This window comes from Lepisma saccharinum, chromosome 4, assembly GCF_977018435.1.
Source record: "Lepisma saccharinum chromosome 4, izLepSacc3.1, whole genome shotgun sequence".
NCBI classification, from domain to species: domain Eukaryota; kingdom Metazoa; phylum Arthropoda; class Insecta; order Zygentoma; family Lepismatidae; genus Lepisma; species Lepisma saccharinum.
In genome coordinates this window covers 97,681,336-97,696,672 of record NC_139232.1, presented here as the reverse complement: position 1 = coordinate 97,696,672, position 15,337 = coordinate 97,681,336, and the positions used below count along the sequence as shown (strand labels likewise).

General features: G+C 38.1%; 1 protein-coding gene across 5 annotated transcripts in view; it reads right to left on the bottom strand.

Annotated features, from left to right (window-relative positions):
* plx (PTB_TBC1D1_like and TBC domain-containing protein plx) overlaps window positions 1-15,337 on the bottom strand; it is a 182,008-nt gene that overhangs the window by 62,104 nt on the left and 104,567 nt on the right. For all 5 annotated transcript variants that reach the window (XM_083120929.1, XM_083120930.1, XM_083120932.1 and 2 more), the window contains one exon: window positions 13,405-13,539. In XM_083120929.1, coding sequence (XP_082977055.1) covers window positions 13,405-13,539 — 135 coding nt within the window. The remainder of the gene's footprint in view (window positions 1-13,404; window positions 13,540-15,337) is intronic.

The window sequence follows — 15,337 nt, the reverse complement described above, 5'->3', positions numbered from 1 at the left end:
GGAGAGGGAGAAAAATCAGTGAGAGTCCATGATGAATCCCCAGAAGGTGGGAACATTAAGAAAGGTTATAATTAGGAACTGGTTCTTGAATTTCTTTTCTTGTATTTTGCATATACAGGGTAATTCAAAATTAATGGTGCAACTTTACAGTTATGACGTTACTATTTATGATAGAAAATCAGACAAGGCATCAATATATACTCTGGAAGTTTTATTTGCACTTAGCAGGCTTATTCTGCTTAGCCGATACTCCACCAGCATCGCCAGTGTCGCAAAATGGCTAATGACCAGTAGCAGGCGAAGTGTGTGTTGGAGTTATCGAGAACCGATCCAATCACAATTGTGCAAAGACGTTTCCGCATGCTTTTCGGTAGTAATGCATATGTTTCACCCTTTCGAAAGATTTGCCAAAGTAACAACTGCAAATTATTAGTGGCTTCGAAACCGTTGACAACGACTTGCTGTCTTGTGCATAGCAAGTACATGTTATCGTTTGGACCTTTTCCACGTTACACATGGTTCCCATGTTGAATCTTTATAATGTGAGTCATGTGAGTAAAATTTACAGAGTTGTTCTTATTATTGATGCCTTGTCTGATTTTCTATCATAAATAGTAATGTCATAATAACCGTGTGAAGTTGCACCATTCATTTTGAATTACCCTGTATATTTATTATTTTATGTAGCTTTCCTGCCTCTTTAGGCAAATCATGGTGATGATGACGACTCATAATTATGGCTGATCCGATACCACTTTGAACCAATACCTGAGCATTGTAATAATTAAAAGTTGTTCAAAATATTGATTAATAATTAGTGTGTTAGCATTCAACTCTAATTATATGCTAACAGCATAACACCAAGATTTTTGCTTTAGAATCATAATTACATCAGAATATTAAACTACATGTTATCACAAATTTCAATTTTACCACACAAAACTGGTGCAAAATAAAATGAAATTTTGAATTTTTCATAATTTCCAGGACAATTAGACTTCATGAAAGTGTCGTTAGGCGTTTTTGTGGAGCCGATGAAAGACCAAAATGCCGGAAATGTATCGGATAGTATTAGAAAATAAATTCCAAACGATACTTTTCCGAAACAATACCACTGGTATCTGTCGATACTGATACATCGTTATTGGTATCAGTTCACTCCTACTAATAATTACATGAAATTGATGAAGAGACTCCTCACAAAGGAAGACTAATTCCCAAGCCAGTACTACAGGTGGCAAGATAAAAAGTTAAATTGAGAACTCCAATGTGCTTAGCCAACAATGAGATTTGGTTTACAGTATCATCAAAATTTTGCAAACCTTCTAAATTATAAACCTTCGGTAATAATTTGTGTATTCCTGGAGTGTAATTTGGGTTATGCGAAGAGAAAGATGCGAATTTGTCTTTAATAATTGAAAACAGGTAAATTTCAAAATATCAAGGTCTTAATCGCAAACTAAAATTTGAATCATGTTACACAGTGAAGATGGTTGACCTTCATGGTGGAGTAGTTAGAACAGTATGCCGAGATGCTAGAGGACCCAGGTTCGAATCCTGGCCTGAGCATAGGTGTTGTTTGTGACTGTTCCTTCATCAATTTCATCATATCATCACTCATCCTCATCTTCGTGATTAGCCAAAAAGTGGCAGAAAAGCAAAGTAAAACAAAGCCAATAAATCAAGCAACAAAGAAGTAAGACTCAAAAACATTCCATCATTGTGGTTTAAATTCAATCTTAAATGTTGTTCTTAAGAGCAATGAAAGCTCCAGTCTTCTGAGCTGAATTGCAAGTGTACTTACACTCTTCTGTAAGTAGTATCTTGTTTCTTTGTTGATTACAACAATCAAATACATTTAATGCGAAATCGCAGCAGTTTGTAGCAATGTGTCTATCATACTTGCATCACATGACATTCTAATAACGACAATAATCAGGGGTACACACACTGAGTCCTTAGCACTGATATAAGTATGTGAAATATGTTGCACATTTTCTTAATGAAGTTTGAGTTAGAACACTTTACAGCCAACTCGAAAAACAACAAACAAGCCAGTCTTGTTATGTAACAAGTACACTGAAAGGTCACTGGCAAAATGCCCATGCAGAATCTGCACAGCTGATAATGGTGCAATTAGGAAACTGTACTTTTGTAAACATGTGATTATCTCTGTTATATTCTAAGAATAACTGTGTCACGTTTGTGGGTTTTTTGCTTATTACAATTGCCATGTGAAATTAGCCACTTCCTGTTTTTTTTTTTAATTTCATAAATCAGGGATCCCATTTTGTCAACACCGGCGATGTGAATCAAAGTGTAAGCAACAGCTGACTATATTCCACATGTAGACAATACAGACTATATAATGTGTGTAGACATTGTATATTATGTATACAAAAAAGTCTACTAAGTGTCACACAGAATGTATGAATTCTCATGATTAATTGAAGACTGTGGCAGAGTGATTAGCACAGCATGCTACAATGCCAGGGGCTCTGGGATCAAATCTCAGCCTGGGCATGGATGTTCTTTGTGAATGTCGCTTCATTAATTTCATCATATCATCCCTCATTCATCATTGCGATTAGCCAAAAGTGGCAGAAATACAAAAATCAAATGACAAATATCCTGCTTTTTGTCTATTTATTGTCCACAATTTACTTTCTCCAACAGCAGAAGCTTGGAAGGGAATGCTCAAAGTTTATGATGTATTGCTCAGCAAAGATGAGAAAGTCTCTCTGGCGCTGCTGTCCTGTGGGCAACAGGTTTGTTGGAGGGTGGGGTCGGTTGGAAGTGAGGGGTAGCAAGGACTGCTCGACTTCTGACACCCTTTCAATGTTGCCAAACTTACATGGACGAAAGATCATTGAGTTCAAGTGCATCTGTTGTGTATGTTGTTGATTTTTTAAAATTTTTATTTTATTTTACCTAAAGTTTCAGATACAGTACTGAATGACCATTTTACACTAAAACAGTAACAGCAGGAAAATAACAATAACAACAACAACAAAATAGAGTACAAGATGGCACTGAAAACAAATCAAAATTATACATATATCGTTAACAATTTTCTAAAACTTTGTTCTGGCAAGAATATGTCCACATTTGGAGGCAGGTTATTATATGAGTGAGGAAGCCTGTAGAAAAGAGACCGCTGTAGAAGGGAGAGCCTTGTGGTGGGATTGTGGAAGAGCTTAACGTTGCGGGTTGGCCGTGTGGGAATACGTAGATGAAATTTGTTGAGCAAAAATTCTGATTTAATTTTACCATTCATGACTTTGTGCAAGAATTTCATGTCTGCTAATTCGCGACGAGTGTGTGGTGGTTGGATATTGAAGGCAGACATAATATCTGTTTTGTGAAGGTGTTTCAGAGAAGGTATTCTGTGGCGAGCAATGGCGAGGAAAAAGTTGAGAACAGAATCAATCAGAGAAAGATTTGTTTTTGAAGCCCTGGTCCAGATAGGAGAGCAGTATTCAAGAATGGGGGAGATAAGGGATTTGTAAAATATGCTGATTGATGATTGGTTTTGGATTTCAGTGAACCTGTACAGAAGACCGAGAAGATGTACTGCTCTTTTAGTAGTGTTCGTAATGTGCTCATTAAAGTTTAGTTTTTCGTCGAAGATAACTCCGAGATCTTTTTGAGAGGTAATTTTTTTGATGGGATTGTTTTCAAGATAGTAAGCAGAATCGAGTTTGTTTCTTCTTGGGGAAATGGTGAGGCAGGAGCATTTCCTAGGATTCAGTTGAAGTTTCCACTGGCGACACCACACAAGTAGTTCTGTAAGAGCTTGCTGTAAGATTAAAGCATCGTGTTCTGATGAGATTTCTGTGAAGAGTTTACAGTCATCGGCAAACAGAAGTATATTTATAGGGAGAGAGGACAGTCTGTCAGAGAGATCATCCATGTAAAGAAGAAACAGAAGTGGGCCTAAGATGCTCCCTTGGGGAACTCCAGATAAAACCGGAAGAAAGCTGGAAGAGGTGCCAGGAAGGATGACACGCTGCTCTCGTGCACTCAGATAGTCTTGTAGTAAGGATAGAAATTTCCCATGGATGTTAAATCTGGATTGTAATTTATGAAGAAGGAGATTATGATTTATTTTATCGAAGGCTTTTGAAATGTCCAAATATATAACGTCAAGCTGGGAATTATTTGAGATAGACCGAGTAGCATGTGAAAGTAATACCGATAGATTGGTCAAGCAAGAGCTGCCTGGAAGGAAACCATGCTGAGCAGTATTTATAAGGGGAGATGTAAACTTTAGCAACCTGTCTTTAATTATTTTCTCACAGACAATGGAGAGAGGTGACAAAAGAGAGATCGGTCTGTACGAATTAGTGGAATTTTTGTCTCCAGATTTGTAGATAGGTACAATATTGGCACGTTTGAACAAGCCGGGAAACACACATGTAGAAAAACAGTTATTAAGTAAGAGGCACAGAGGGTGAGCCAAGGAGTCAGCAGTTTTACGAAGAAAAATTGTCGGAATTCCATCTGGGGCTAAGGACCGGCGCAACGGCAAAGAGGAGAGGAGAGATTTTACTTCTTCAGGGGAGGTTTTAATCGAATGGAGAGTGTGAACAGACAGACTTGACTGTAGGAAGAGGTTCAGAAATTGTCTCAGAGGACAAATTTTCATGAAAAAACACATTAAAAAGTTGCGCTCTCTCATCTCCTACAGCGGTGGTAGAATTATGCACAATTTCCATCGGCATGCGCGGGTTCTGCTTTCTTGAATTAACTAACGAAAAGAACTTCTTTGGATCAGTCATACACTCTGATGTCAAGTTATTTACATAATCAATATACTTATGTTTGAATAGGTTTCTTGAGTACCTCTGAATATCACAGAATGTTTTATAAGTGTGTTCATTGGGGCACTGTTTCCACAAGCTCCAAGCCTGTTTCTTGTTTTTCAAAATATGAATTAGTTCACTATCAAACCAAACCAGGTATTTTGCAGAGCGCGCTTTCTTGGTGGGAACAAAGTCATTTATTGCAGCATGCAGAACTTCCACAAACATCTCCACGGCATCGTTGATCTCTTCCTGTTCCAGCAGAAACCAGGGGTAGGCATCTAGTGCTCTGCGAATTTCATTCCAGGGGGGCTTTTCGCCACAGGCGGCACGGTCCATTCTGGGGTTGGAGGTTCTTGACCTTCTCAGCATGCGGGAGGTGCACAGCGACATCGAGAGAGGCATGGTCTGAGGGTAGCAAGTTCCTTTGTGGAGTTATCTCCATTTCGCACAGTGTTGCCAGCACATAGTCCAAATTACTTTCACCTCGCGTTTTGTGCATATTATGTTGCTTCAAACCAATGCCGTGTATGAAAGTGTCGATAAACCATTTGTCATTTGAGCAACTTGCATTTCCGGTGGTTGGAGTTTCCCAGTCAATTGAAAGATTGAAGTCGCCACACAATAGGACATTTCCACACTTCATGGCTGCCAACACCGAGTCCCTGCAAGCTTCAAGAATATGCAGGGGAGAGTTTTTGTGCGGGCGGTAGTAGGCACCGAGAAGAAGTTTTTTACCTTTCAGAATATTAACTTCCACCCAAATTATTTCACAGGCCCGACTCAGATCAACACGTAGTTTACAGTTCCATTTCGTGTTTAAACAAATCATGACACCACCGCCACATTGATTTAGGCGGTCCTTTCTAAAAATATTAAAGTGCTTGGCGAACGGAAGTTCAGCGTCACTCACAGTATCATTCAGCCAGGTCTCGGTAAAAACTAAACAGTCATATTGTATTAATTCACTGAGGTTTATAGTACAATCAGAGAGCTTGTTTTTTATGCTTTGTATATTCTGATAATATACAGAAAAAGTGGTTTCATTTTGATTTGAGGGACCGGGGTTCAGGTGGATGTCACCACACATGAGCACGAGGCACAACAGGTGAAAGTGCAGGGCGATAGTTTGCTTACCTTGTGGTTGCTCCCCTTGGGTCGGTGACCGCGACATGGCTGCAGAGTCCAGGTACACATCCAGCTGCAGGAAATAAAAAGCTCCTATTTCCGAAATGAAGGGCAAAACCGTACATAGTGAGAGCCGAGAGAAAGATTTCAAATGTTGTTAAATTTTTGACAACGAAGCGAGAAAAGGATGTTACATGTTTCCGGTCAATCAAGCTACAAAGCGAGCTTTCGAGAGCTAACGTCACTCTCATCTTCAGGGATTCCCTTCAATCTCTGAAGATGAGAGTGACGTTAGCTCTCGAAAGCCTATCCGGAAATCACCTGGCTGATTGCCCGAGAAAACATCTTCAAATCATTCTTTCTTTTTAAAATGTAAGCTGTGTGTATATTTGACAGGTTATTTATTTACATAAATATTGTTTATGTGAACCCTTGCCCCCCCCCCCCCAAATTTATCTTAAGTTAGCGCCTCTGACCTGGTCCCCCCAATCGCTGCCACTGTCTCTAAGGATATAATGTAATTAATAATTAAATTAAAGATAAAATCTGTTTCTTAGATGGTAATATTTACTATCGCATAGTAAGAATCACAACCATGACAATAGACTTTATTGTTATTAATTATTTAAATTGTGAATCGTCACGAACACTATCCATACTTCTTCAACCACTGATCGCGCCACCCTGAACGTCGCATTTCGCGGCAGATCTACCAGAATTCCATCTGTCAGAGAACATCTGTGAGGCAACGTGGCAACAGCGTGCTATTTGAGAGCAGAGGAAAAGAAGGATTTCCCCCAGATTCTCGTCTGCTGCCGTTCACCAGGTGAGAAACGAGTGGGGGTGGATTTTAGTTCGCATATTTTCCAGGGGTTTTCTCTTCTTTGCTGAGCAGTAAATAGGATTGTTTTCATTTAGATATGAACCAATGAAAAATAGTACCTTCTTTCAGAATGGTCATAGACTAAATTTTAGAATAATTTACATTGTCTATTGTCTCTACAAGACAATGTCAACGATAAGCCAACGTAGACAATGCATGTAGGCATAGACTTGGTACATCACTGGTCAACACAAATTCCCAGACTTATCCATGGATTTTAATACAAATTTACAAAAGTTATGGCCTATTATATTCCACTATTTACAATGAAAATTCAAAACAGCTGGCTCTTGTACCAGTAGGCAAGCAAAGAATCATTTTACCCAAGAAACATTTGCTGTAGCTGTTTAAATGTATGTATGAATGTTCGTGTACGTGTCTTCTATACATATAAAAGAACCAAACTTAATATTTCTGACTTCATTCTTTTACAGTGTTTCCAAGCCAGTGGCAATCATGCAAATGACATCATTATCAATCTACCAGTTTCATAGTTAGATTTACCAAGTTTACCATATTATGATATTAAAATATACCTGTCACTTAATCACAAAACCCACTTTTGGCACATAATATCAGCCCAGAATTCAGTAAAATCGCTCATTTTGCACAATTTGTAGATATTGAGACTGCAAAATTATCAGGGCAATACTTTGTGTATTTCATGGAATACCAGTATCCTAAATAGTATTGGCTGGTATAGTGACTAAATTTGTATATATCTATTTTGATAATTTGATGTTAGTTTTCTGCCACTTTTGGTTAATTGCAACTAGTGATAAATTCAGATACTGCTTATGTCGATACACTGATGTTCATATCACCTCAGTTCGATTGTACAGGTGAACATACATTTATGAGCATATGAATGAACTGAATGAGACAGTGTAAATTGTCAATGAATTATGCGACGTTAAGAAAATTCAAAATTTAGAAAATTATAACACATCTTACATTTTATGGATTAGTGAATATGAAGGTCTTGTTTCTTCATTTGTTTACTGTGCCACTTAGCTTCAAAGGGAAATATGACAGGAACATTATCACTGAAACTAGTTACGTTTTGTTCCATACCTTATCAACACTGTCCATAATGATATACGGTTTTCAGTTTTCTTGTGTGAGGAAAGTGCAACTAGTTTTAGCAAGTAAAATCAATTCTCTCTATCACATCATGCAAGTTAAGGCATTCATAATTTAGGAATTGACCAATGTGAAAATTTTTCTGATACCCAATATAAAACTACCAACTACCAATACCAATATCCTACCATCCAATATAAAATTGCTAATCTTCCATGAAAAACATAAATGGTTCATTCACCTCCTCAGGCAATTAATATATGTTCCTATCGCTATCATCAACTATTTACAGATATTACTGGTATGGTGCAATCAAACAAGAAATCTTGTTTGTAAATTAATGAGCTGACGTTTAATTTGTAATGGTGTCAGAAGTTTTGGTAAAACAGACTGCATAAAGCATGATTTTGCCTATATGTGCATGTACAGGGTGGGCCAAAAGTCTCCATATTTAGGAAATTTTACCTTTTCTTATCTTTTAGATTCCATTGAAGAATGGCATGGAGTGTGGAGGAAGGTATTGAGGTGATCCTGCTAGTGGGTACCCAAAGCTACAGAGTAAGGTAGTGGATGAATTCAACAGGCATCATCATCAACATCCAATGATCACACATGATACAGTGGTCAAGCTGTTTAAGTCATCCACCAGGGTTGCAGTTCTACCTAGAAACGGATCCCCCAACACAGCCACAAATGAAGTCACATTGACATTTATTCTGGGATCATTAAGCAAGAGCCCTTAGACGAGTATGAGAAGACAGTCGTCAGAGACAGGCATCAGTCGCACAGCAAAACAAATGGCAACCATATGCATCATATGAGCAATTTGCAACAGAACAACAGACTGGGTCTGGTGGTGTGACACCACAATTCCCTAAGCTGCCGCCACTTAGACTTCTGCATGAGGAGCCATGTGAAGGCACAAGTGTACAAGATGAAGATTGTCAGCACGGTACCTTCTACATCCATAATGCAGAAGACTCTGATGTTCAACATGATTGGTTTCAGATGTCTGCATTTCTGAATATGGAATAATAATGGTAGTTATATTGAGCATACATTGTGATTCTTGTGAACTGCCTATGAATGGAGACATTTGGGCCACCTTGTGGACCACCAAACATTAATAAATAGTGGTTCAAATGGCACTTTAAACTGTAGGTCCATTCCAGATTCCCCCTACATGTGCCAAAAATTATTAATTTCAAAGTACTATTTAAATTTGTTTGCAAAAAATGTAAAAATAAAACAATTCACTATCTTAACCGATAAAAATTGACCGAAAATGTTTTAATATATTTTTGATATTATGTGTAATGGAAATACAAATCCATATAAATATTAAGCTGGAGGGAAGTTGAAGCACACTTGGCAACTCAAACATTTATGCGTTAACTGAGAACAACTATAAAAAAAATGGCCACAAGATGATGATGTGTGTTAAATAAATGACAAATTTTTCATGGAGAACTGCAGAAAAATTTACTGAAATCATCCAAAACTTTATTGAATTGAAAGTAATCTAATTACTTTGCTGGATCGAGAAAATGTGTGGCCTTTTCAGCAACATTTTCTTGTATTACAAATAGAAACAGCAATTCTTATATTAAGACAGCATCAACATCTGCAATTTAAAAAGGCTTTTTATAAACAACTAAGATTTTCTCCTCCTGTAGTGTACTCCGTTAGATCACTGACAGAAGTGAGAATATTTCATTACCACACACCATACCAAGTAGTTCCTACCATGCACAAGTATGCATGCTCTGATGTCAAAGAGAAAAAGTTCCATACTTGTACCCACCTTCCTGTCTGCAAAAAAACTGGATATTATCATTCTACGCCCAGTATATATTTTCTAGTTTCTTTTTTGTTTTATTACAGTCTTACGTAATGTTTCCATTCTATCTTAACCTTGAACTTTGCACTTCATAATAACAAAACTTAGAAGCAGGGCAACGTGGAGAAGTGTGAAGGTTGTCACAAGTGAATCAAAATGGTGAACACATGTTTCCACACTAATTAAGAAGTATTCTAATGCAAGAATGGCAGGTAGGGAGATCATGTTCAGCAAACTTTTAATTTGTTAGATTTTTTTAAAAAAAAACAACTAAAATAATGCATGGGAAAATGTTGCAAAGACATGCTTGCGATTACCACACACAATCTTTGTCCATGCAGAGGGCCCACTCATTTGGGCAAAACAAATTTCCTGGCTTTTCCCAGGTCCTCTCCTGTACTCCAGACAGTTTTGTAATGTTTTCATAATAGGCTATTGCAGAAAAGTTTCTGAGCATGGAGGGGGACGGGGGTCGGGTTAAAAGCAAACAGACTGTCCTTAGTTGGATGTGGTGATCCTGTCTAAGTGTTACCACAAGAAACGTTTTACCGGAGAGAGTAAAGGACAAAGGAAGAGAAGGGGGGGGGGGAGGGAAAGGGTGATAGCTAAGTGAAATAATAGAAGCAAGAAATAAAAACCTGGAGAGATCAAGAGAAATATACAAGCGAGAGAGAAAGAAAAAGGGCATTCCGTGAGGGGAAGAGAGAGAAGAGGGAGGTATAGATAAAGAAAGAAGAGCATATGATTTGCTTTATTTTACTTCGCCTTTTGTGCCACTTCCGGCTAATTTGCGAAGATGGGGATGAGTGATGACTAGAACTCCGATTTTAGGTTTTAAACCTATTTTTTCCTTTACAAGCATGTAAGAAATAATATATAATGTCAGTGTCTCGTTAAAAAATGCAACAACTGATGAAGTATTATAGTGCCTAAAACATATTTTGCTTGTTAGAACCTATTTTAGGTTTATGCGCCTAAATCAAGCCTTTTTTTTTTTTAGGTTTTTGTATATTTTTAAAGGTTTTACAGGATTCTTGTGTCACACAGAGGCATTTGCTTTGTTTGGTCACGAAAAAATTGAATGACGAACATGTTTGAAATGTAATCTATATCGATTTCCCTTCTTCCAAGTCCATGGTGATTTCTCAAAGCTCTGAACAAAGCAAAATGTCTGGTGCCACTGTTACCCGTAAAATCCAAAGTGGTCAGATCTGTGTGGTCTTGCTCACTTTCGCTTCACTTCGGTGCTTTGTGACATTCACGCCTTGCAAACGAACATTTCAGTATTGAAGTTTGTACCACTGACTGTGTTTTTGTTGAAATTATTTCCAGCATATAAGATTATTCTCAGACAAAATTGCGGAGTTTCACTGTGGATAAAATGAAAAGATATTTTTGCCTAACTATAAGGCGAAGAATGGATTTTAATATAAAATTTCCAATAGTAGTTCTGCCATCGCTGTAGGATTAGGCAACACACAAGGTTATGCAAGATAGTGCGTATTTCAGGATATAGGTGTTCCATTTTCATTGCCGGCGACTATATCTAATCAGCATTTTTCAGGAATTTTAAACTATTTAAATTTTTTTAACCTACTTCAGGATTTTTTGAGCCTAACTCAGATTTTTAGGACCTATTATAGGACTTTTAGTACCTATTTTAGGATTTTTAGAGCCTATTTTAGGAGCCTAAAAACACACTTTTTAGAACCTAAAAATCCGACGTCTAGTGATGACATGATGAAATTGATGAATGGACACTCATAAACATCCATGCCCAGGCCGGGGAATCGAACCCGGGACCCCTGGGTTCATAGCGCGATGTGCTAACTACTATGCTACGTGGGCTGGCTCGCGAGCGAGCGAGCGAGCGAGCGAGCGAGAGCGAGAGAGAGAGAGAGATAGTGAGTGAGTGAGAGAGAGAGAGAAATGGAAAGAAGGAAAATATAAGAAGATCGATAGGTAGAGACAGAAAAGGTGTGAGAAAACATAGAAAAGGAAATGATCCAGACGGGAGTGAGTAATCACAAAGAAGGAAGGTAAGAAGATATCAACGAATTAGAGGAAAAGTCATGAACAAGAAGGGAAAAAGGAAGAAAGGGCGGGAGCAGTGACCCACCTTGACCCTTCCTGTGGGTGGCCATGGCTTTGAGGCACTCTATTCCTCCTTGCTGAATGTTTTTTTTTTTGCTGGAAACACGACAGCATTTGGATTCAGTGGCAACAAGGACTGTATTTTTGGGTATTCCATTTAACTTACGAATATTTGTTTCTATACGTACTTCTACATCTTGATTGATTGATTTGCTTTATATTACTTCGCTTTTTTGTGCCACTTTTGGCTAATTTACGAAGATGGGGATGAGTGATAATATGATGAAATTGATGAATGGACACTCACAAACATCCATGCACAATTCGTGATTCGAACCCGGGACCACTGGCGTCGTAGACTTCTACATCTCTGGGATTAATGGTGATAAGTAGGGCTAGGATTTTGATGCAAATTAATCTTTTTTTTTGTAAGGCAGAAACATTGCATAAGTAGATAGGAACGAGTTTTCATGAAAGTGAATAAATTGGGATGCCCTTGTTAGGCATTTTAAACCGTTTGTCATTTTTCGGTCTTTTAAAAGTCATATTATGCATTTTTCTAAATTTTGGTGAAAGAAGGGGCATTTTACATGCAAATGTAACCCTTTGAAGGAGAGAGGTTTCCGACTCACGTCTCATTGCCTTCAGCGCAGTTCTGAACGACTGTGTTTGAAGAAACAAAGAAATTCTATGCAGTATTGTTGATACAAACTGTTATGTAACAATTCAGCTCAAACAGTGTGATTTCCCCCCTCTATCAATAAATATATCGTCGCCAGACGGATTATTGTTAAAAAACAAGGGGTGCAAAGTTTTGTGCTCTGTATCGGACATTTTGTCAGGGAAATAATTTGCACTCCATGGAATTGAAAGTGACTTAACAGCAAGTGATATTGTTCATTTCAAGTACGTACGCTCCTCTTGTGTCGGTGGAAGCCCGAGAGAAATTTTTCCATGTACAAGGATCTCTTGTCGGACAACCGACAATCATTCACTTTTGAAAATTTCCATATGATTTTCTTTGTGTACTGCAACTCAGTACTTAAAGCGTGAAAGATGACAAAAAGTGAACGTTCTTACTTGTACTACCATACGGAATGAACATGTGATAGATACTGTAACGTTAATTTGAATTTATCTTGGTAGCTTATAAATTTGTTTTACAAATCTTTCAAAATTTTTAGGTCATTTTTCTAACTTTAGGGCATTTTCTTGCATGTATTAGGTCATAAATACATTTTTTAAAAGTAATTTTTTGGCAATTTTAAGGTCATCAAAATCCTAGCTCGACACACGGTTCGAACCTAGGACCTCTAGCTTCAAAGTACTGACCACTCTGTCACAGAGGTCTGTGAACTTGTATCAATTTGGAGCTTACAAATACAAAGAACAGTATTTAATATTCCATGACTCTTCTGGGATTTTGTACATTTATCTTTTTATGAAATTCCCGGTCTTTTCAGATTATTCAGGTCAGTGGGAACCCCGAGTTTTTTTTTTATTTCTCAACCATGACCCAAACTTTGCTATTTTATACTTTCACACATTCTGCAAATAGTATAGTGACTTACCTCAAAAAAGTGAGATGAGCTAGGTGATATGTCAGCGCACAGGGATGTGAGGGTGGCGGCACTACTTAACGATCGAGGCTGCGCCACGGTGCTTTCCTTCGATTGTTCTCTCATGGCAGTGAACAGCTCTACAACCTGGGGAAAAAGGAGAAAGCACATTAATTGACCATCACACTTGGGACTACAAAATAGCTGAGGTATAATCCAAGTAAAGACTAGTACAGTGGCAGGCATACGCAGGCGGAGCTGAAGACCCTCTCGAAATTTAGAGAAAATAAAAAAGTCAACTGAACTCGGTGAAAAAACCAAAGTGGTAACTGAAAAACCCCTAAAATCAACGTCCAATTATCATGTTTGTCTCTAAACAACTATTAACCGGCGGTATCGGTAGGATTTTATTTACCGTTACCGGCCGATACTTTTCCGACATCTTAGTACTACAAAAAGATTCTCTCGGGCTGTCGACCAGGTGAGTTGTGGAAATGATTCCAAGCTTTCCCTTCTACTCTGAAGATGAGAGTGGCGTTAGCTCTCGAAAGCTTGGAATCATTTCCGAAACTCACCTGGCCGACAGCCCCGAGATAATTTTTTCGTCATTCGTCGCCAGGAAAGCTTCAAGTCTTACATCTTAGTATTAGTCTAATAATCCTGGAAATTATGCAAAATTCGAAGTTTGTGGAAAACTGTATTTTGTGATTACGTAAGAGGTATTTTAATATTCTGATGTAATTCTTGAATGTTTTAAAAGCAAAACTATAATAAATTGATGTGCATAATTGAAAGTAGATACTTACGCATTAATATTAGTCAATATTTTGAACAACTTTTAATTATTACAATTTTCAAACATCGGTATCGGTGAGAATCAGTAACATTATAGACATCAGCGTGGATATTGGATCAAAGTGGTAGAGACTCAGCCCTAATAATTATGAAATATTTTATTGTGTATTCCGCCCCTTCCCAAGAATGCAAGCAGCTATGTATCATCCACCTTTACAACTCCACCTCCCTCCGAAATAACCTGGGTACGCCAGTGGGTAATGACAATGCTTTTTCTAGTGTCACGGACACTTCTGGATTGTAACAATTCCACTGAGCAGAAATGGCTATGACTGTACATTAACCACACCCCTCAAAGATGGATGTGGTATCAACGAGGCTTATTCCGACAAGCAGGTTCCCTTCCTTCAATCTAATTGATTGATTGATTTATTTGCTTAGTTTTACTTCGCTTTTTGCGCCACTTTTGGCTAATTTGCGAAGATGAGGATGAGTGATGATATGATAAATTCACAAACATCAATGCCCAGGCCGGGATTCGAACCCAGGACCCCTGGCGTCGTAGCGCGATGTGCTAACCACTCCGCCACGGGACCGGCTCAATTTAATTGAACTTGCATTGTCTAATTCTTATTAATGTTATAATCCACTGTTCCAGTATCTATGTATTCTAACCGCCGATTCCTTTTAGCCTTGCTTGTAGTTCTTTACTTTCAAGAACGTTCGTTCCTTTTCATTAAGTCACGTGAACTCAAAAAAATTAGCAGAAAATGTAGAACACTGTACTCGAGCATTTGCCTGTTGTGTTCGAAATAAATAAATAAAAGTACATGTTTTTTTCAACAGCACAAAGAAAATTCCACCACCAAGACAAGCTATTCTGTAAACCTATTGTCTAAAAATACAGCATCGTTACTGCTGTTGACTAAGCCTAAGTAGTGTTGTTATTCTAAATTTGATGCCAAGGTGTTTGTTTTGAAGTCCACAGCCAACTATAAAAGGTGACACACAATCTGGCAAGTGGCCTCATTGACAAGGGGAATGCCACTGGCTGCAAGAAGCGAGAGAAACTGCGCCATTTACAATCGCCCAAGGAAACTACAAGTTTTACTTTCTGTCGAGAGATAATCGTGTATTCACCAACCATGGT